Here is a 24201-nt window from a genome sequence, read left to right on the forward strand (position 1 = left end):
TTATGTGTATCTGACACTATACTGGAGACATTGTGTGTAAGGAACACTACTGTGGCTGTTATGTGTAAGGCTGCTAATTGTGTGCGTAGAGGGTGTGTGAAAATATATTTATAGTGTAATAATATGAAGTTATGAAGCCACGCCCACTTTCCTGGAGCACGCGCGCCTTCGGCACGCGCATGGGGGGGGGGGCGTTTTTACATGTTCTCGCTCAGGGTACTAGTAGGCCTGGAGCCGGCCCTGGTCAGGACAGATAGTGCGCACTTAGGCAGGACAGGTGGAGTGTAATCAGGCAGGACAGATGGTATGGTAGATGCTAGATAGTGCCCAGTCAGGCAGGACAGGTGGAGAGCACTGCAGGCAGGACAGATGGTTTGCAGTCACGCAGTATTGGTGGAGTGCAGGCAGGCAGGATAGATAGTGCGTAACACACACACACACACACACACACACACACACACACAGTGCCTCCTCCTCACAGCGGGGCTGGGCGGGGAGAGGCTGGAGAACGGCTGACAGACACGGGGCTTAGGGAGGAGACTGCTGCTGCTGCTGGGGAGAGTGAGCGAAGGAGAAGCCGGCTCGGAGCTGCAGCAGCCGCCGCCGCCAGTGGGAGATGAGCCGCTCGGCCGCGGCGGGGGATGGTGGAGCGCTATGAATGTGAATGGGAGCCATGGCGCCGCCGGCGGGGCAGAGGAGCCGGGCAGTGACCCGGGCGGTGACATGGAGCCCGGCTTGGTGAATCATGCCATCTGCAGGAGGAGGGGAGGACCGGGCATCCCTCCCCCGTGCACGCAGCTCATCCTCGGGCCACACTGCTGCGCTGAGGACGCTAAGAAGGCAGCATGGAGCCGGTGCTCACAGAACAGCGCGGACCAGAGCTCAGCGCCCCGCTGCCCCCAGTCTCCGTCCTCTCGCCTCATGCTGGCCGCCGTCTTCGGGCTGCTGCTCCTGTCACTACTACACCTGGGGCAGCAGCAGGCCGGGCAGGGCGGCGGGGCGTCTGGGGGGGAGCTGCGGCTCACTTCCCTGCTGCTGCGCTGCGCCGTCTACATGGGATGCGCTCTGTGCGCTCTGCTGCTCGGCTCCCTCTGCGCCCTGCACTGCTCCGGCCGCCCCACTGCCCTGCCGGACTTCACCCGAGCCAGGACCACGGGACAGGTGAGCACTGCCGGGGATCTGTACACTGCTGCTGGCCTCACTGCAAGGGCTTGACCTATAATTACGCAGTGACCGTAATCCTGTGGCTGTCAGTGTCTACCATTATCATCCTCGTCCCACAGCGAGGGGCTGACTGACGGTCATTGCACGGAAACACAAGAGTGGCATATCATTTATGTGTGTATTATAGATCTATATTACAGCAAAGGGTCGGTGTACTATATGCTGAACTTTAGCCTCTAGTATAGTACACTGACAGCACATGCAGCTGTATCTGCTCATCTAGCGGTGTAGGTGATGGTCTTTGGGATGCTACAGCTTCTGTAGGGTAAAGGCATGCAACTAATAAGGAACACTATTGAGTATACATACTGTGTAGCTAGGGGAAGTGTGAGGTGTGATGAAAGTGATATAACTTCCAGAGGTTGTAATTTATTACATATAAGACCATCCTGTATATTATACATGATCACAGCATCCTTCTATTGCCACTGCTTCTGTGTGACTCCTATTTCTGCCTGTATTCTTGGCACTGGGTTTCTATACTGTACTTGAGTACAGTACTTTGAGTTGTAAAATGTTGCTATGCACATGAGATTTTATAAATATGTAAGATGGTCATAACTTATATAATGATATGTTATATGGTTTCCGGTCTTTAAACAGTGTCTTGAGTTGACCATTAGTGTTTTCCAGCTACATAGCAGTACAAACTCCAGACCTCCGAGTGCTGCTCTGGATGGGTACGTTCTGTATGTGATGCTTTGATGGAAGCTGAGTTAAAGGTATACAGTGTTTGTCACTAACTCATGGCTGCCGTCGATGTCATTAATTAATGACTTTGGGCTTTATATGCTTCAACCAGATGTTGTGACTCTGGGCAAAGCGTCATTGATAATTATGACAGTATTTTTAAGTAATCTCAACAGTTGTGATATCTGATAGTTTTCATTGTGTGAATGTGCTGGAGAATTATTCATGTATTGTATTCCTAATCAATCCTATGCAGGGTTGTTTAACAGATTTGTGTATTCATTACTCGTTGACTGTATTTAAAAATCATTTGTCTGGTATAAAATGACCTCTTATTTACTTCAGAACTGCATAGTAAAGAGATTGTTTAATGTTAGCATCCCTAACATTGCTCATGTCTTTAATGCATGTAATACATGAGGGAGCTTTGGGGTATGTCAGTCATTTTCTGAATGTCAGGACAGCCCTGTGTACAGAGAAAATAATTCAGTTGTTCAGTATTATACCCCTTTCACACCGCACAAATAACCTGGTATCGACCTGGCATATTGCCGGGTCGACACGGGTCGGTGTGTACGGTGTGAAAGCAACTTGGTCGAAATCCCGGGTCGCCTGACCTAGTAATTCAACCCAGGAGTAAAGAAGTGTTATTCCCGGGTTAAATACCGGGTCAGTTGCAGTGTGAACGGGCTCCCGGGTCGATGCGACCCGGGACCCGTTCACTACATAGGGAAGAGGCGACGCGGAGATGAGCTCGTCTCCCAGCGCCGCTACCGGCTCCGCCCCCCACCGCTATGGCAACAGGCCCGGCATATTGCCAGGTCTGGAAGCCAGCAGGTTAGTTCCAATGCTGGATCCCACCCGGAAAGGACCCGTTTCCAATTCCCGGGTGGGATCTGGCATTGGCGGTGTGAAAGGGGTATTACACTTTTCAGACCACCAGCTTAAGGGGTATTACACTTTTCAGACCACCAGCTTGTAACCTGGGTTATTGCACATGACCGTGCATAACCCGGGTTGCTGTGCGGTCTAAAAGGGCCCAGGGGAAATATCCCTGGTTGAGCGACCCGGTATTTCAACCCTGGTAGTGACCCGGGTTGGATACTCTTTAAACTCTGGTCACTGTGCAGTGTGAACGGGTTGCTGGGTCCTTGCGACCCGTTTCCCATTCACACTGTATGGATGGGCAGCGATTGTAGATCATATGATCTCCATGTTCCGCTTCCGGATGAGTCACTGCTGACGTCACCAACCTGGTAATATGCCGGGCTGATGACATCTGTGTGAAAGGGGCCAGAGGTGGGTCGTGCCGAGGAAGCACAGTGTATGGCTCCCTGGTGTGACCCGCTTATTGCGGTCTGAAAGGGGTATATATGAAACCAATATGCCACCATGTTTTACTGCCATTGAGATGTGTAGAATAATAAAATACTGAAAATTATACCAAAACCCACAGTAAGATGACTGTTACTTTACAATTTTTCAAGTACATAAAAATAAGGTAAAATACTGTGAAAAATATTTGGTACTGTCCACTTTCTGTACTGTACGTTATTTATTATTATTAATAATACTGGTCTTTAGAAGTGACATTGTACATTAATTTATGCCTATTAAATAAGGGATTTACGAATGGGAAAATGCGGTAAAACCCCCACGACTCTCTGCGCATGCGTAGACGGACTAGGGACATCGTTGCTTCTATTGATGGTGACTAAATCATTGATGGCAGACAACTATTCTGTGCATTATCATTCACGATTTTACCATCGTTGATTAACAGATGTTTCTGTGTGAGAGCTGGGGGCGGGGATAAGCTGTGAGTGACGGCTCAGCATGTGAAAGGCGAGACATCCCATTCCCGCATCTCACACACAGTGTAAACGGCGTTGGCAGTGCAGGGCTGCTGGCTAATAGTTTTCCTTCTCCTCCCCACTGTTTTCTAGGCTATCAGGCAAACTAGGGATGGTTATCGACCATCGATGATTCCTAATCATTAATGGTTTATGGCTGATGTCGAATGCTTTTGCCACCGATGGCAGAGAACCAGATGGTTTCCCTCCATCGATGGCAAAGCATAAAGGAATATGTATATTTTTTATTTTTTTGCAAGGTGCCGGGACTCAGATCATAGCTCCACCCCTGACACCCGCAAAGCCCCACACCCGGGCTGTGATTGGCCCGCTGGTCATTCACAGAAATAGCAGGGATGACCACCGATGGGTGAAACCATCAAAAGGTCTCCCATAGCATATTTTGCAACCATTGATGATGAGCACACCGATGGCCATCCCTAAGGCAAACAGCTACCATCAGTGGTGTATAACCATCTGGTTGACCACGCCTTTCGGAGATCCTGTCCTTGCATGTGCTGGATTATACATCCAGATGATATGATCGCATATAACAATGTGATCCTGGGTGGTAAGATCCCGCCCAGATCACATTTATTATGCAGTCTATGATAAATGGCCCCCATAGAATTGCTGGGATGGTAAATTCTAGATACATACCACTAGAGCTTTTATCTAGCAATTGACTAAGCGTACATAGGGATTATACTTTCCAATTAGATCTACTTTTCATGTTTAAGAGTATAAAGATGAATTTTCCTTTCATTTGTATTTAATGGACACATAGGCCAGGATGTAATTGGAGCCGATAATAACGCATCACATCAGACATTTATAAATGTGTCTGTCCGAGTTCCGGAAAATAATGTAATGGCGTTTGACCGTTTCCCTTCCTCGGCGTCTCGGATCCAAGGTGTCGCGGTATTTAGACTAGAAAACGGCTGATATTTTCGGACCAACCAAAATGTGTCTCTTACTATAGGAGGACCACAGTGTCAGAGAATGTCACCCATTGTCCCCCAAAAGTCTTATGATTAAAGCAGCACACACCCTAAATAATCCCCAGTCCTCCAGGACGCACAAGCGGTTTATGCTGATTTAAATGATATGCGGCATGGCTATAGTCAGTTTGTTGTGACTGTATTTAATTATGTTAGTGTTTGGCTGGACTACACTGTAGCATAACATGTATGCAAATACAGTTACTATTACACACAGAATATAGGAATGCTGCATGTCATTTTAAACAGTAGGGGCTGCTTATGCGTACTATCCACAGTGCTTCGTTTTAGAAGCAAAATGATGCGAATAGGACGCACAAGCAGCTCTGACTATTTAAAATGATATGCAGCTTGCTTAAATTCTGTATGTAATAACAACTGTATTTGCATACAAAATACTATGCTACAGTGTATTCCAGCCAAACACTGTAACATAATTAGATAGTCACAATTACACTGAATATAGCCTTACCACATAAGCTGCTTTTGTGACTTAGTACAGTCCTTTACGTCTATGACGCATTTTATAACCTTTTCATAACAAACTCGGCTGAAAAACCACCTCTAAATTCTTTGAGAGTTTTAGAGCTGTTTTGTGTCCGACTTGCAATATCGGACTTCATTACATTGGTCAAGTTGTATACCTAACATGGGCAAAACATCTGGATCCGACATTTTATCCGAAAAAGCCGCTATGCGGCCACTAATACATTAGCCGACTTTTCAAAGTGCCCGATGTTTGCAGCAATATCCGCAAACAACACACATTTTGCCGTTATCGTCTCCCATTACTTCTTGGCCATTGAGGTTATTGGGCTGTATTTCAAATTAGATATCCTATTTTTTATTTTATTTTTTAACTGAAATCTTGATTCAAGTGGTTTGAGGTGCAGTTACTTGTATACTTGTGTAAGCAGACATTTCTGTGACACTATTACTGTGAACCGCAACTCCAGTGACTAAGTTCCTGAGACAGTGGATATAGGATAGCTTGTAAAGTCACTGCACTATGAAAACATTAAAGAGGACTGGACAAAGTTGCTATGACAACTAAAAATTGTGCACTGGATAAAGTCACCATGCCAAGGCCATAATATCCCTTTAATTCAGGACACTTATGATTTACACAGGTTCTGTGGCTGGCTGACTTCAAGTCTGCATTTCACCTGGGTTTAATCAGCCTGTGGAAATCTAAAGTGTGCCAGATTAAAGCATTAATATGGCAAGCCTAACCATGCTTATTGTGCTACCTCTTCTCCTTTATCAGAGACAGGCTGTAGATCATAGGCCCAAATGTAGTATGCTTGCTAGCGTTAGAACGAGGTCATGGAATTTTGTCCTAATGTACATACTAACTGCTTCCGTTCCTCCCCTCCAGCAACTGTAAACTCCAATGATATCATAACTGTGGCATCCTAAATACTCTGGCTGTGGCAGTAGCCATATCGGTGCACAGCTCCGGATGTTTTGTCTGTAAGATCCCAGCAGGTGCACTGAGTGGGGGAGTGTTCATTAGGAGGCAGACTGTTGTGATTCTAGTTGTGGGATACAGCCTTGGGCAGAGGTTCCAAAATGTGGTCCTCAAGGCACTCTAATGGTCCAGGTTTTAAATATATCCATGCTTGGGCACAGGTGACTTAAGGGTCAATAGGGTCTTTGTACTAAGCTTTGGAGAGAGATAAAGTGTCAACCATCCAGCTCCTGTCTTTTTTCAAACAGCCTATAATATGGCAGCTAGGAGCTGATTGGCTGGTACATTCTCAGTCCACTTTTTCTCTCTTCAAGACTTAGTAAACAGACCCCTTAATTAGTGCTGAACCATTGATATCTTTAAAACCTGGGGGATCATTTATCAACGAGTAATAAAACTCGTGAGTGATAAACTCGTTGTGTCTGATAAATGGTGCTCAAGCCTATCAACTTCCAAAGCGCACATCGTCGGCGACCTAGTGTGTACACATTGGAAGATTTTAATGATGTGTCGTTCCGATCCATTGGAATCAGCCATATCGTTAACAGTGTCGTCGAGTGTGTACCCGGCATTATCACTCGTTGCTAAATGGCCCTCCTGGAATGTTGGGGTGCTCTGAGGACTGTTTTGGTGGGCGCACAGACTACTGTATTACTTTGTTGTTGTGGTCACAGGGCTGGTGTAACTAATTGTGGGGAATATATGGCTGTGCATTGGACATTGAATATCTGCTATCCTGAAATGCCCAAGAGATTATCAAACTAGGACTCCTGAGAGAACAGACTCCTATTTTCCTTACAGTACACATACCTGCCTGCAAGCTTGGTAGGACGTGTTGTGATTAGGTAAATTGTCATTAGGTATGATGTACCTTAATGAAGCCTGAATGGGTAGGTGGCTGGTAATTAAGATGTATGAATACTGTCATCAAGTTGTGGACACTCATAGGCAAACGCAGGGGGTGGGGGTTTCTGGTTGCCCGCACTACCATGGTAATGCTGACTTTGCCGTGAAACAGCAAATAGCTTTGCATGTAAGAAGCTGCAAGTAAATTTTTCTTATGCCAGTGGGGGTTTTAAAAACAAATTGAGTCACGCATTCAGTGTTTTAGACACCCTCTAACAATGCATACAGTATGCCTAATTTGTCTATACAAAAGGCTATTATTTTAAGCAACAGTGTTTTTAAATTTCCCCCACAAACGCTCTAATACCCCCTTTCCACTGCCACAATATCCTGGGTCACGGCTTGGTGTGGAAGGGTCTCTGGAAAATAAAGGGTAGACTGCAATGTAAATGGGTGAGCCTATTGAGAGCCGGCTCACTGCCATTTGGAGATTACTTCCTCTCCAAGCGCCGGCAGAGGGAACACGTGCCACTTACCCGGGTCCAGCCTGCGGTGTGAACAGGGTTTCAAGCTGCTGTGATACGGCTTGAAACCATGTTCAATTACCCAGGCTGGACCTGAGTTTTTGGTGGAAAAGGGGAATCGGTTAAATAGTTAGCTTGGTTCCAGAAATATCTGCTGTTATGCTGTGGTATTGTCCTTCCCATCAGTGAAGATTGTGGTTTTGTTTCAGCCTGTTTTTTTTTTTTACAGTGGGTAACCAGATTATGGGCCTCTGTACAGTACACTAGCTACGAGGGTATGTGGATCTGCAATAAACTTGCCAGTGGATTAGGGTCCACTGCATGGTACATTAGTATTAGGATTATAGGGCTTGTTCATCAAGAGAGAGAAACATTAGATGATGGGTCTTTAAATGTTATGTTGGTTGTCCAATAGTGGGAATATGATAAAACGGTCCTCTGTTTATGGGATTTTACTCCTTATTCTGGTCTCTAGTTCCTTATTGTGTGGATAGAGAACAGATTTTCAGCGGGATGGCAGAGCCACATAACCTGGTAGCTAGTGTACGGTACAGAGGCCCATAATACTTTACCATGCAAAACATTTAGCAGCCAACGTATGGTCAGGAATGCCCAAAGTAAAGACAAAAAAAAAAAAGTTGCTTTGTTTGCATATATTTTCTTTTTTAAATGTTTTCCTCATTATTTTTCACTTTAGTTTTAGCAAAATGTTAAAAAAAATTTTTTTGCCAGCTCATGCATGTGTTCCTTGACATCTGACTAGCCTGGCAAGTGGTAAGATTACTCTCACTGCTGCCGGGCAGAGAGCAGGGCATTGAGGCCATCAACCATGGTTGTTCTTATTTCATAAAAAGCAGTAAAGAAGACTTTCACTTGCTGCAATAAAGTGTGATAGAAAAATCCTTACATTTAAAAAAACCAAACATCTGCCTATATCTACCTAAAAATACTTGTGCAGGTTCCCTGATGTGCAGGAATCTGCGTCTGAGCTTGCAACTGCTGGTAAAGACTGGATGCCTGTAGCATGTTCTTCCTTGGGGATTCTTGTCCTCCTCTTAAAGCTTCTTCAGTCCTTCCAAGAATAAGCTGTTTAATTTTATTATTATTAATTATTATTAATTTAATTTTCAAGCTGCATTACTTTCCCAAGACAAACATAACTCATTTAATGATACTTTAAAAGATCTTTCATATCAATTAAAGATGTCATAATTTTCTCCTTTGCTTTTTTTTGTTTTGTTTTACCTCTCATTAACCTGACATTACATAGGGGCAAGGTGAGCATACTGTTTTCTCAGGTTCTTTGACACCTTTGAATATATTCCTCCAGAGTAGAGCCCAGCGGTCTCTTCAGTAATGTTAAGGGCCCTACACACTGGCAGATAACACTGCACGATATGAACGTTCTCGTTCATTAATGAATGAGAACTCGTTCATATCGTGCAGTGTGTAGGCACCAACGATGAACGATGCGAGGCCCTGCGCTCGTTCATCGTTAGTGCCACATTGCTTATGCATGAAGGCCAATATGGATGAGATTGTCCATATTAGCATGCATTGCTATGGCGCCAGGTGACGGGGGAGTGAAGAAACTTCACTCCCCCCTGCTGCTGGGTCGCCTGTCTGCCGTATCAGCAGTCGGGCAGCTCGAAGGTGGGTCGCCCGGTCTGTAGGGCCTTTTAGTTTAAACAGGTGTGGATCTAATTTTACCTGGGGCTCATGCAGTGGGCCCCATTTTTGGTCAACCTGTGTAAGAAACATTTTCTGCGCTTTATACATTTGTGGTTCTCCCAGATCTTTGACTGACATATACAGTAATTGGCAGCGCTCGGCTAATGCTGTGAATGTACACATTAACAAGCCAAGAAGCTGTCACTCAGCCTACAGATACCCATCCCTACATTGCACATTAGCTAAGTGCTTTTTCATAATTTTTATCCTTTCTGCTGCAGGGTACACTGGGCTCCACAAGGAATGGACAATGGGGTGTAGAGTAGGATCTTGATCCGAGGCACCAACAGGCTCAAAGCTTTGACTGTTCCCAGAATGCATAGTGCCGCCTCCTATATCACCCCGCCTCCCTGCACAGGATCTCAGTTTTGTAGTTGGTGCTGCAGTAGCAGGCACTTAACAGAGGGGCTGCTCCAGGCAGCCCTAAGCAGAGCTTTTTTTCTGAGGAAAAAAGTAAAGACTTCAAGGGCAGCAGCAGTGTTACATGTCAGTGGACATTCACGGCTGCAGCTCCGGCTCTCCCCAGCGGTGCTGTATACTCCCGAGCCCTGGTTGCCGGGTAACTACAGCAGGAGGCTCCGGTTTTCTTCTTGTCAGGCACACACGACGGGGGCTCTCCGGGATCGCGTGGCCGCGCTTCGGGAGGTGGTAAGTGGGTCCCGTTTGCGGGACCCGGTCTTTATCGCGATCCGGCGCGGTCAGTGGGAGGTGGGCCGCGCACGCAGGCGGTGGACACTGGCAGTACAGGCGATCCCACTAGATCACCAGGGCATGGGACAGGTCAGGTTTTCTCTATAAACCGCTTTATTAGAGCCCGCAGTACCCGGTGGTTTTGCCAGTAGGGGGATAGAGCTTGGACCTGAAGCCCCTTTCCCAGCCCCAGGGCGCCATTTTCTGCAACTGTTACCGCCCTGGAGCTGCATATCTGTCTCTCCCTCACTCCCTGGCAGTGTCTGCGGCGGCTCACTGTTCCTGGGAATGCTTGGGCAAATCCTCCTATGTAAAGCCGCCTGGTTGTCAGTGCTGTGACTTTACAAGACAGTATTCTACCTGCCTTTTTTAGTCAGTGTTAGTTAAGAAAGAGTGCATTTAGTCAGGGTTTCCTAGTACAATTACCCTGTGATATACATCCAGTTCTTACTGTGTACTGTTATATCTATTGTTATATAGCTGTGTAAGCTAGTCCAGTGCAGTATTATTGTTATATTATATTTCTCTATCGTCCTAGTGGATGCTGGGGTTCCTGAAAGGACCATGGGGAATAGCGGCTCCGCAGGAGACAGGGCACAAAAAGTAAAGCTTTAGGATCAGGTGGTGTGCACTGGCTCCTCCCCCTATGACCCTCCTCCAAGCCAGTTAGATTTTTGTGCCCGGCCGAGAAGGGTGCAATCTAGGTGGCTCTCCTAAAGAGCTGCTTAGGAAAGTTTAGCTTAGGTTTTTTATTTTACAGTGAGTCCTGCTGGCAACAGGATCACTGCAACGAGGGACTTAGGGGAGAAGAAGTGAACTCACCTGCGTGCAGGATGGATTGGCTTCTTGGCTACTGGACATCAGCTCCAGAGGGACGATCACAGGTACAGCCTGGATGGTCACCGGAGCCTTGCCGCCGGCCCCCTTGCAGATGCTGAAGTAAGAAGAGGTCCAGAATCGGCGGCAGAAGACTCCTCAGTCTTCTAAAGGTAGCGCACAGCACTGCAGCTGTGCGCCATTTTCCTCTCAGCACACTTCACACGGCAGTCACTGAGGGTGCAGGGCGCTGGGAGGGGGGCGCCCTGGGAGGCAAATGAATACCTATTTTGGCTAAAAATACCTCACATATAGCCTCCGGAGGCTATATGGAGATATTTAACCCCTGCCAGAATCCGTTAAGAGCGGGAGACGAGGCCGCCGAAAAAGGGGCGGGGCCTATCTCCTCAGCACACAGCGCCATTTTCCCTCACAGAAAGGCTGGAGGGAAGGCTCCCAGGCTCTCCCCTGCACTGCACTACAGAAACAGGGTTAAAACAGAGAGGGGGGGCACTAATTTGGCGATATGCTTATATATATATTAAGATGCTATAAGGGAAAACACTTATATAAGGTTGTCCCTATATAATTATAGCGTTTTTGGTGTGTGCTGGCAAACTCTCCCTCTGTCTCTCCAAAGGGCTAGTGGGTCCTGTCCTCTATCAGAGCATTCCCTGTGTGTGTGCTGTGTGTCGGTACGTGTGTGTCGACAGGTAGGAGGACGATGTTGGTGAGGAGGCGGAGCAATTGCCTGTAATGGTGATGTCACTCTCTAGGGAGTCGACACCGGAATGGATGGCTTATTTAGGAAATTACGTGATAATGTCAACACGCTGCAAGGTCGGTTGACGACATGAGACGGCCGACAAACAATTAGTACGGTCCAGACGTCTCAAAAACACCGTCAAGGGTTTTAAAACGCCCGTTTACTTTAGTCGGTCGACACAGACACAGACAGGGACACTGAATCCAGTGTCGACGGTGAATAAACAAACGTATTCCTTATTAGGGCCACACGTTAAAGGCAATGAAGGAGGTGTTACGTATTTCTGATACTACAAGTACCACAAAAGAGGGTATTATGTGGGATGTGAAAAAACTACCATAGTTTTTCCTGAATCAGATAAATTAAATAAAGTGTGTGATGATACGTGGGTTCCCCCCGATAGAAAATTATGGGCGGTATACCCTTTCCCGCCAGAAGTTAGGGCGCGTTGGGAAACACCCTTTAAGGTGGATAAGGCGCTCACACGCTTATCAAAACAAGTGGCGGTACCGTCTATAGATAGGGCCGTCCTCAAGGACCAGCTGACAAGGCTGGAAAATATAATAAAAAGTATATACACACATACTGGTGTTATACTGCGGCCAGCGATCGCCTCAGCCTGGATGTGCAGAGCTAGGGTGGCTTGGTCGGATTCCCTGACTAAAAATATTGATACCCTTGACAGGGACAGTATTTTATTGACTATAGAGCATTTCTATATATGCGAGATGCACAGAGGGATATTTGCACTCTGGCATCATGAATAAACGCGATGTCCATAACTGCCAGAAGATGTTATGGACACGACAGTGGTCAGGTGATGCAGATTCCAAACGGCACAGTATGGCCGTATACAGGAAGAGGACTTGTTTGGGGTCGGTCCATCGGACCTGGTGGTCACGGCAACTGCTGGAAAATCCACCGTTTTTTACCCTAAGTCACATCTCTGCAGAAAAAGACACCGTCTTTTCAGCCTCAGTCCTCTCGTCCCTATAAAATCATATCTGCCCAGGGATAGAGGAAAGGGAAGAAGACTGCAGCAGGCAGCCCATTCCCAGGAACAGAAGCGTTCCACCGCGTCTGACAAGTTCTCAGCATGGCGCTGAGACCGTACAGGACCCCTGGATCCTACAAGTAGTATCCCGGGGGTACAGATGGGAATGTCGAGACGTTTCCCCTTCGCAGGCTCCTGAAGTCTGCTTTACCAAGTCTCCCTCCGACAAGGAGGTAGTATGGGAAAAAATTCACAAGCTGTATTCCCAGCAGGTGATAATTAAATTACCCCTCCTACTACAGAAAAGGGGTATTATTCCACACTATATTGTGGTACTGAAGCCAGAAGGCTAGGTGAGACTTATTCTAAAAAATTTTTTTTGAACACTTACAAAGGTTCAAATTAAGATGAAGTCACTCAGAGCAGTGATAACGAACCAGGAATAAGGGGACTATATAGTGTCCCGGGACATCAGGGATGCTTACCTCTATGTCCCAAATTTGCCCTTCTCACTAAGGGTACCTCAGGTTCGTGGTGCAGAACTGTCACTATCAGTTTCAGACGCTGCCGTTTGGATTGTCCACGGCACCCTGGGGTCTTTACCAAGGTAATGGCCGAATTGATGATTCTTCTTCGAAGAAAAGGCGTCTTAATTATCCCTTACTTGGACGATCTCCTGATAGGGGCATAGTCCAGGGAACAGTTGGAGGTCGGAGTAGCACTATCTCGGATACTGCTACAATCAGCACGGGTGGATTCTAAATATTCCAAAATCGCAGCTGATCCCGACGACACGTCTGCTGTGCCTAGGGATGATTCTGGACACAGTCCAGAAAAAGGTGTTTCTCCCGGAAGAGAAAGCCAGGGAGTTATCCGAGCAAGTCAGGAACCTCCTAAAAACAGTGCATCATTGCACAAGGGTCCTGGTAAAAATGGTGGCTTCCTACGAAGCAATTCCATTCGGCAGATTTCACGTAAGAACTTTTCAGTGGGATCTGCTAGACAAATGGTCCGGATCGCATCTTCAGATGCATCAGCGGATAACCCAATATCCAAGGACAAGGGTGTCTCTCCTGTGGTGGTTATAGAGTGCTCATCTTCTAGAGGGCAGCAGATTCGGCATTCGGAATTGGATGCTGGTAACCACGGAGCCCAGCCTGAGAGGCTGGGGAGCAGTCACACAAGGAAAAAATTTCCAGGGAGTGTGATCAAGTATGGAGACTTTTCTCCACATAAATATACTGGAGCTAAGGGTAAATTTATAATGCTCTAAGCTTAGCAAGACCTCTGCTTCAAGGTCAGCCGGTATTGATCCAGTGGGAAAAACATCACGGCAGTCGCCCACGTAAACAGACAGGGCGACACAAGAAGCAGGAGGGCAATGGCAGAAACTGCAAGGACTTTTCGCTGGGCGGAAAATCATGTGATAACACTGTCAGCAGTTTTTCATCCCGGGAATGGAAACTGGGAAGCAGACTTCCTCAGCACGACCTCCACCCGGGAGAGTGGAAACTTCATTGAGAAGTTTTTTCCACATGATTGTAAACCGTTGGGAAATACCAAAGGTGGACATGATGGCGTCCCGTCTGAACAAAAAACGGGACAGGTATTGCGCCAGGTCAAGAGACCCTCAGGCAATAGATGTGGACGTTCTGGTAACACCGTGGGTGTACCAGTCGGTGTATGTGTTCCCTCCTCTGCTTCTCATACCTAAGGTGCTGAGAATTATAAGACGTAGAGGAGTAAGAACTATACTCATGGCTCCGGATTGGCCAAGAAGGACTTGGTACCCGGAACTTCAAGAGATGCTTACAGAGGTCTTATGGCCTCTGCCGCTAAGAGGGGACTTGCTTCAGCAAGTACCATGTCTGTTCCAAGACTTACCGCATCTGCGTTTGTCGGCATGGCGATGGAAAGCCGGATCCTAAGGGAAAAAAGGCATTCCGGAAGAGGTCATTCCTACCCTGGTCAAAGCCAGAAAGGAGGTGACCGCACAACATTATCACCACGTGTGGCGAAAATATGTTGCGTGGTGTGAGGCCAGGAAGGCCCCACAAAGAAATTTCAACTCGGTCGTTTCCTGCATTTCCTGCAAACAGGAGTGTCTATGGGCCTCAAATTGGGGTCCATTAAGGTTCAAATTCGGCCCTGTAAATTTTCTTCCAGAAAGAATTGGCTTCAGTTCCTGATGTCCAGAAGTTTGTCAAGGGAGTATTGCATATACAAACCCCTTTTTTGTGCCTCCAGTGGCACTGTGGGATCTCAACGTAGTTCTGGGATTCCTCAAATCACATTGGTTTAAAACCAGTCAAATATGTGGATTTGAAGCATCTCACATAAAAAGTGACCATGCTCTTGGCCCTGGCCTGGACCAGGCGAGTGTCAAATTGGTGGTTTTTTCTCAAAAAAGCCCATATCTGTTTGTCCATTCGGACAGGGCAGAGCTGCGGACTCGTCCCCAGTTCTCTCCCTAAGGTGGTGTCAGTGTTTCACCTGAACCAGCTTATTGTGGTGCCTTGCACCTACTAGGGACTTGGAGGACTCCAAGTTGCTAGGAGTTGTCAGGGCCCTGAAAATATGTTCCTGGACAGCTGGAGTCAGAGAATCTGACTCGCTGTTTATACTGTATGCACCCAACAAGTTGGGTGCGCCTGCTTCTAAGCAGGCGATTGCTCGTTGGATTTGTAACACAATTCAACTTGCACATTCTGAGGCAGGCCTGCCACAGTCTAAATCGGTTAAGGCCCATTCCACAAGGAAGGTGGGCTCATCTTGGGCGGCTGCCCGAGAGGTCTCGGCATTACAACTCTGCCGAGCAGCTACGTGGTCAGGGGAGAACACGTTTGTAAAATTCTACAAATTTGATATCCTGGCAAAAGAGGACCTGGAGTTCTCTCATTCGGTGCTGCAGAGTCATCCGCACTCTCCCGCCCGTTTGGGAGCTTTGGTATAATCCCCATGGTCCTTTCAGGAACCCCAGCATCCACTAGGACGATAGAGAAAATAAGAATTTACTTACCGATAATTCTATTTCTCGGAGTCCGTAGTGGATGCTGGGCGCCCATCCCAAGTGCGGATTATCTGCAATACTTGTACATAGTTACAAAAATCGGGTTATTATTGTTGTGAGCCATCTTTTCAGAGGCTCCGCTGTTATCATACTGTTAACTGGGTTTAGATCACAAGTTGTACGGTGTGATTGGTGTGGCTGGTATGAGTCTTACCCGGGATTCAAAATTCCTCCCTTATTGTGTACGCTCGTCCGGGCACAGTACCTAACTGGCTTGGAGGAGGGTCATAGGGGGAGGAGCCAGTGCACACCACCTGATCCTAAAGCTTTACTTTTTGTGCCCTGTCTCCTGCGGAGCCGCTATTCCCCATGGTCCTTTCAGGAACCCCAGCATCCACTACGGACTCCGAGAAATAGAATTATCGGTAAGTAAATTCTTATTATTATAACCTCTGCATTGTACAAACTGACTATTTGTGTGTGCATTTGATAGCTGAGTGGTGTCCATTTCGTGTCTTTCTCTCAACCTGCTATCCCTATATTCTATAACCTGCGGGGGCTTGGTGCGTCAGGTTTTATCTAATATAGGATTTTCACAAAGATATACTGTATTACGTATTTTTCTCTGTGATTTAGTCACAAATATCTCTAATTTATCTCTGCTGGTGCTGACTACACTGCGCAGGGGTTTGGGCTAGGGGTATTGTGCTGCTGACAAATTGTACTGTGTTACCTGATACTGCAAGTTATATCATGTCTGCTTATAAGGGTAACGGTTCTGGGGCCGAACACACTGCCGGTGTTGCTGAAGCCGCAGATACCTATGAGGAGAATATAGCAGCTTTGGGCTCTGGTTCTGGGGACTCCTTGCCCCCCAGTGAGACGGTGGCAAATAATGACCCGCCGTGGGCCGCTTTTTCCACGCTTCTGCATACGCTAGTTCATAAACTAACACCCCCTATGGCACCCCCAATGCCGGTGCAACCATTTGTGGTCCCTGCAGCTAAGCTGCCGTGGGCGGACGATTTATCTGCTCAAATAAAGAAGTTGAACCAGTCCCTGACTACTAAAAAGTCTGACCGTCGCGCGCCTACATCCAGGGGGTCCTCTAAGCGAGCGCTTGTCTCCTCACAATCCACTGCTGTCACTCAGGGGCAAACGCAGGATTTTTACAGGGGGGTTTCCTATATAAATACATATATATATATATATATATATATATATATATATATATATATATATATATATATATATATATATATATATATATATATATATATATATATTTCTCTAACGTCCTAGTGGATGCTGGGAACTCCGTAAGGACCATGGGGAATAGCGGGCTCCGAAGGAGGCTGGGCACTCTAGAAAGATTTTAGACTACCTGGTGTGCACTGGCTCCTCCCACTATGACCCTCCTCCAAGCCTCAGTTAGATTTCGTGCCCGGCCGAGGTTGGATGCACACTAGGGGCTCTCCTGAGCTCTTAGAAAGTTATAGTCTTAGAATTTTTTTTTTCCAGTGAGACCTGCTGGCAACAGGCTCACTGCAGCGAGGGACTAAGGGGAGAAGAAGCGAACTCGCCTGCTTGCAGCCGGATTGGGCTTCTTAGGCTACTGGACACCATTAGCTCCAGAGGGATCGACCGCAGGCCCAGCCTTGATGTTCGGTCCCGGAGCCGCGCCGCCGTCCCCCTTACAGAGCCAGAAGCAGGAAGATGGTCCGGAAAATCGGCGGCATGAAGACATCCTGTCTTCACCAAGGTAGCGCACAGCACTGCAGCTGTGCGCCATTGCTCCTCATACACACTTCACACTCCGGTCACTGAGGGTGCAGGGCGCTGGGGGGGGGCGCCCTGAGGCAGCAATAAAAACACCTTGGCTGGCTAAAATACCTCAATATATAGCCCCTGGGGCTATATATGAGGTAAATACCCCTGCCAGAATCCCAAAAAAAGCGGGAGAATAGGCCGCGAAAAAGGGGCGGAGCCTATCTCCTCAGCACACTGGCGCCATTTTTCCCTCACCGCTCGGCTGGAAGGAAGCTCCCTGGCTCTTCCCTGCATTTCTACAGTACAGTAAGAGGGAAAAGAGAGGGGGGGCACTAAATTGGCACTGTATACAGTATAAGCAGCTATTAGGGACATAACTCAGTTAGTCCCTGTATATATATAGCGCTCTGGTGTGTGCTGGCATACTCTTACTCTGTCCCCCCAAAGGGCTTTTGTGGGTCCTGTCCTCTATTTGAGCATTCCCTGTGTGTGTGGAGTGTGTCGGTACGGCTGTGTCGACATGTTTGAGGAGGATAATGATGTGGAGGGGGAGCAGATGCCTTTAGCAGAGATGTCACCCCCTGCGGGGCAGACACCTGAGTGGATGGTATTATGGCAAGAAATGAGTGCACGTATAGACTCCTTACATAAAAAATTTGACGACATGCCGACTGTGGGACAGCCGAGTCTTCAGCTCGTGCCTGTCCAAGGGTCTCAAAAGTCATCAGGGGCTCTAAAACGCCCGTTATCTCAGGTGGCACAAGTAGATGTCGACACGGATACTGACGCCAGTGTCGACGACGACGAGTCAAATTTAATGCCCGTTAAGGCCATTCGCTGCATGATTGAGGCAATGAAAGAGGTGTTAAATATTTCTGATTTACATCCAGGTACCACAAAAAAGGGTATTATGTTTGGGGAGAAAAAACTACCTGTAGTTTTTCCCCCGTCAGATGAATTAAATGAAGTGTGTGAAGAAGCGTGGGCTTCCCCTGATAAGAAATTGGTGATTCCTAAGAAATTACTAATGGCGTTCCCTTTCCCGCCAGAGGATAGGTTACGTTGGGAAACACCCCCGAGGGTGGATAAAGCGCTCACACGTTTGTCAAAAAAGGTGGCACTACCGTCCCAGGATACGGCCGCCCTTAAGGAACCTGCTGATAGAAGGCAGGAGGCGATCCTGAAGTCTGTATATACACACTCAGGCATTATACTCAGACCAGCAATTGCGTCAGCTTGGATGTGTAGTGCTGCCGCTGCATGGTCAGATAACCTGTCAGAAAATATTGACACACTAGACAGAGACACGATCCTGTTAACAATTGACCATATAAAAGACTCAGTCTTATACATGAGAGATGCACAGAGGGAAATCTGCCGGCTGGCATCTAAAGTAAGTGCACTATCTATCTCTGCTAGGAGATGCTTATGGACTCGCCAGTGGACTGGAGATGCAGATTCCAAAAGGCACATGGAAGTTTTGCCTTATAAAGGGGAGGAATTATTTGGGGATGGTCTCTCCGACCTAGTTTCCACAGCAACGTCTGGGAAGTCAGCATTTTTACCCCATGTCCCCTCACAGCCTAAGAAGGCGCCATTTTATCAGGTTGTCCTTTCGATCCCAGAAAAACAAGCGGGGAAAAGGAGGGTCTTTTCTGTCAAGAGGCAGAGGCAGGGGAAAAAGGCTGCAGCAAACAGCAGGTTCCCAGGAACAAAAGTCCTCCCCCGCTTCCTCTTCCAAGTCCGCCGCATGACGGTGGGGCTTCACAAGCGGAGCCAGGTACGGTGGGGGCCCGCCTCAGGAATTTCAGCGATCAGTGGGTTCGCTCACAGGTGGATCCCTGGATCCTTCAAATAGTATCTCAGGGATACAGGCTGGAATTCGAGGCGATTCCACCCCGCCGTTTCCTAAAATCCGCCTTGCCGATTGCTCCCTCAGACAGGGAGGCAGTGCTAGCGGCAATTCACAAGCTGTATTCCCAGCAGGTGATAATCAAGGTACCCCTACTTCAACAAGGCCGGGGTTACTATTCCACACTATTTGTGGTACCGAAACCGGACGGTTCGGTGAGACCCATTCTAAATTTGAAGTCCTTGAACACATACATAAAAAAATTCAAATTCAAGATGGAATCGCTCAGGGCGGTTATTGCAAGCCTGGACGAGGGGGATTACATGGTATCCCTGGACATCAAGGATGCTTACCTGCATGTCCCCATTTACAATTCTCACCAGGAGTACCTCAGATTTGTGGTACAGGATTGCCATTGCCAATTCCAGACGCTGCCGTTTGGACTCTCCACGGCACCGAGGATATTTACCAAGGTTATGGCGGAAATGATGATACTCCTTCGAAAAAAGGGAGTTTTAATTATCCCATACTTGGACGATCTCCTAATAAAGGCACGATCCAAGGAACAGTTGTTAGTGGGAGTAGCACTATCTCAGGAAGTGCTGAGCCAGCACGGTTGGATTCTGAATATCCCAAAGTCACAGCTGGTCCCCACGACACGTCTAATGTTCCTGGGAATGATTCTGGACACGGCCCAGAAAAAAGTGTTTCTCCCGGAGGAGAAAGCCAGGGAGTTGTCTTCTCTAGTCAGAGACCTCCTAAAACCAAAACAGGTATCGGTGCATCACTGCACGCGGGTCCTGGGAAAGATGGTAGCTTCTTACGAAGCAATTCCATTCGGCAGGTTCCATGCCAGAATCTTTCAGTGGAACCTGTTGGACAAGTGGTCCGGATCGCATCTTCAGATGCATCGTTTAATAACCCTGTCTCCACGAACCAGGGTGTCTCTTCTGTGGTGGCTGAACAGTGCTCATCTTCTGGAGGGCCGCAGATTCGGCATACAGGACTGGGTCCTGGTGACCACGGATGCCAGCCTACGAGGCTGGGGGGCAGTCACAAAGGGAAGAAATTTCCAGGGACTATGGTCAAGTCAGGAGACTGCCCTTCACATAAATATTCTGGAACTAAGGGCCATTTACAATGCCCTAAGTCAAGCAAAATCCCTGCTCCTACACCAGCCGGTGCTGATCCAGTCAGACAACATCACGGCAATCGCCCATGTGAATCGACAGGGCGGCACAAGAAGCAGGACGGCGATGGCAGAAGCCACAAAAATTCTCCGATGGGCGGAGAATCATGTACTAGCACTGTCAGCAGTGTTCATCCCGGGAGTGGACAACTGGGAAGCAGACTTTCTCAGCAGGCACGACCTCCACCCGGGAGAGTGGGGACTTCATCCAGAAGTCTTCCAAATGATTGTAAATCAATGGGATCGTCCACAGGTGGACATGATGGCGTCCCGCATAAACAAAAAACTAGAGAAGTATTGCGCCAGGTCAAGAGACCCTCAGGCGATAGCGGTGGACGCCCTAGTGACACCGTGGGTGTACCGGTCAGTGTATGTGTTCCCTCCTCTACCTCTCATACCAAAGGTACTGAGAATAATAAGAAAGCGAGGAGTAAACACAATTCTCGTGGTTCCGGATTGGCCAAGAAGAGCGTGGTACCCGGAACTTCAAGAGATGATCTCAGAGGACCCTTGGTCCCTGCCGCTCAGACAGGACCTGCTACAGCAGGGCCCCTGTCTGTTCCAAGACTTACCGCGGCTGCGTTTGACGGCATGGCGGTTGAACGCCGGATCCTGAAGGAAAAGGGCATTCCGGAGGAAGTCATTCCTACGCTTATTAAAGCCAGGAAAGATGTTACGGCAAAACATTATCACCGCATATGGCGGAAATATGTTGCATGGTGCGAGGCCAAAAAGGCCCCAACAGAGGAATTTCAACTGGGTCGATTTCTGCATTTCCTGCAAGCAGGAGTGAATATGGGCCTAAAACTAGGCTCCATTAAAGTACAGATCTCGGCTCTGTCGATTTTCTTTCAAAAGGAACTAGCTTCAGTACCTGAAGTTCAGACATTTGTGAAAGGAGTGCTGCATATTCAGCCCCCATTTGTGCCTCCTGTGGCACCGTGGGATCTCAACGTGATGTTGAATTTCTTGAAATCACATTGGTTTGAGCCACTAAAAACCGTGGATCTGAAATATCTCACGTGAAAAGTGGTCATGTTATTGGCCCTGGCATCAGCCAGGCGAGTGTCAGAATTGGCGGCTTTATCATGTAAAAGCCCTTATCTGATTTTTCATATGGATAGGGCAGAATTGAGGACTCGTCCCCAGTTTCTCCCTAAGGTGGGGTCAGCGTTTCACCTGAACCAGCCTATTGTGGTGCCTGCGGCTACTAAGGATTTGGAGGACTCCAAGTTGCTAGACGTTGTCAGGGCCCTGAAAATATATGTTTCCAGGACGGCTGGAGTCAGAAAATCTGACTCGCTGTTTATCCTATATGCACCCAACAAGCTGGGTGCTCCTGCTTCTAAGCAGACTATTGCTCGTTGGATTTGTAGTACAATTCAGCTTGCACATACTGTGGCAGGCCTGCCACAGCCTAAATCTGTCAATGCCCATTCCACAAGGAAGGTGGGCTCATCTTGGGCGGCTGCCCGAGGGGTCTCTGCTTTACAACTTTGCAGAGCAGCTACTTGGTCAGGGGCAAACACGTTTGCAAAATTCTATAAATTTGATACCCTGGCTGAGGAGGACCTGGAGTTCTCTCATTCGGTGCTGCAGAGTCATCCGCACTCTCCCGCCCGTTTGGGAGCTTTGGTATAATCCCCATGGTCCTTACGGAGTTCCCAGCATCCACTAGGACGTTAGAGAAAATAAGAATTTACTCACCGGTAATTCTATTTCTCGTAGTCCGTAGTGGATGCTGGGCGCCCATCCCAAGTGCGGTCTATCTGCAATACTTGTACATAGTTATTGTTAACTAAATCGGGTTATTGTTGAGCCATCTGTTGAGAGGCTCTATCGTTTCATACTGTTAACTGTGTTTCATATCACGAGTTGTTCGGTGTGATTGGTGTGGCTGGTATGAGTCTTACCCGGGATTCAAAATCCTTCCTTATTGTGTACGCTCGTCCGGGCACAGTACCTAACTGAGGCTTGGAGGAGGGTCATAGTGGGAGGAGCCAGTGCACACCAGGTAGTCTAAGATCTTTCTAGAGTGCCCAGCCTCCTTCGGAGCCCGCTATTCCCCATGGTCCTTACGGAGTTCCCAGCATCCACTACGGACTACGAGAAACAGAATTACCGGTGAGTAAATTCTTATTATATATATATATATATATATATATATATATATGTATGTATGTATGTATGTATGTATGTATATATATATATATATATATATATATATATATATATATATATATATGTATGTGTATATATATATATATATATATATATATAAATACATACACTATAAATATATATAGTGTATGTCCCCACGATTCCAGACCAAGGAGTGCTATGTATGTATGTGTGTATATATATATATATATATATATATATATATGGCACTCCCTTGATAGCACCAACCTTCGCTCATACACACAGACACGGCACTCCCTTGATAGCACCAACCTTCGCTCATACACACACACATATAGCACAAATGTATGTCACAAACACACTCCCATATAGCTTTATATAGCACACCTGAATGTCATAAATACACACACACAGTTACAGTATATGCAGTAAATATACATTTATGTTACACACACAGACACATTGTCACACGCACACACCTCTTTCACAATAAGGTTAAAAAAACAAAACAAAGCCACCATCATTTAGAGAAAATAAACCACCATGATTTATTAAAGTAACCCCCCCTCCCCCATAAAACCCCTGCCCACATCCCCAGGCCTCTGATTCTAAATATACTGTACACTCTTTTGCAGAGTGGAATACAGTGTCTGAGCACTGACCCGGCCAGCATCAGACCCCCTTCCACTCCTCCCCCTCGGGACCCATCAGCACCCCCCAACTTGTGAGACACACACCTGGTGGCTTGCTGCAGAGTCCGTGGAGCCTCACCTGGCCAGCTCTCTGCATCAAAGCTCCATGGTAGCTTCCTGATGCTGACAAGAGCTGTGCGCTGCAGCTCCCTCTTGTGTCCATTCAGCCAGCGTCTCAGTGTATTGGAGGAGGTAGCTGCCGCAATAAATAAATATCGGTCAGCGATGCGATGGATCGGTGGGCAGGGGGGGTTTCCAGGTACTCGGAAACCCCCCCTGCGTGCGCGTATGTCACTGACACCTCGTCGGATGAAGACGGCACTTACACTGATCCCACAGGTTCTGACTCAGATACGGCTGATGGGGAGGGTGGTTCACATGTGGATGTTCCTGATCTTTTGGAGGCTATTAAATGAATTTTACAGATTACAGATGATCCCGAGCCATCCGTTCCTCCTAAGAAACCAGATAGGTTCAAGCGTCAGAAGGTGATTAAACAAGTTTTACCTCACTGACCACCTAGTGGATATACGTCAGGAACCCTGAGAAAACTCGGGTACGAAGTTTGTGGCTCAAAAGAAGATGCTGGCTCGCTATCCCCTCGCACCAGCGCTGTCGAAGAATTGGGAAACGCCTCCTCCAGTAGACTCGCATGTGGCTAGGATGGTGGTTTCCTCAGCTCTACCTGTCACTACCGTCACGTCTCTAAAAGAGCCTACGGATAAACGTGTGGATGGTTGTCTGAAAGCGATTTACACTCTTATGGGTGCTGCACAAAGGCCCACTATTGCAGCAACATGGGCTGCAGAGGCCATTGAAGCATGGGCCTTGGAGTTAGATGCTGAAATCTCCTCTGACCATGCTAGACAATGCTTGTCTTATATTGTCACAGCTTCTCGTTATATTAAAGAGGCGGCTTCTGATGCCGGTATCCTGGCAA

The 24201-nt window shown here is 47.4% G+C and overlaps 1 protein-coding gene across 1 annotated transcript in view; it reads left to right on the top strand.

Annotated features, from left to right (window-relative positions):
* The first annotated feature begins 435 nt into the window (after positions 1–435).
* The window catches only part of SNX25 (sorting nexin 25), a 552258-nt gene continuing 528492 nt past the window's right edge, over positions 436–24201 (top strand). Inside the window, 1 exon segment of the mRNA XM_063920745.1 lies at positions 436–1161. Coding sequence (XP_063776815.1) covers positions 655–1161 — 507 coding nt within the window. The 5' untranslated portion in view covers positions 436–654.

The sequence above is a fragment of the Pseudophryne corroboree genome, chromosome 1, assembly GCF_028390025.1.
Source record: "Pseudophryne corroboree isolate aPseCor3 chromosome 1, aPseCor3.hap2, whole genome shotgun sequence".
Classification (NCBI taxonomy): domain Eukaryota; kingdom Metazoa; phylum Chordata; class Amphibia; order Anura; family Myobatrachidae; genus Pseudophryne; species Pseudophryne corroboree.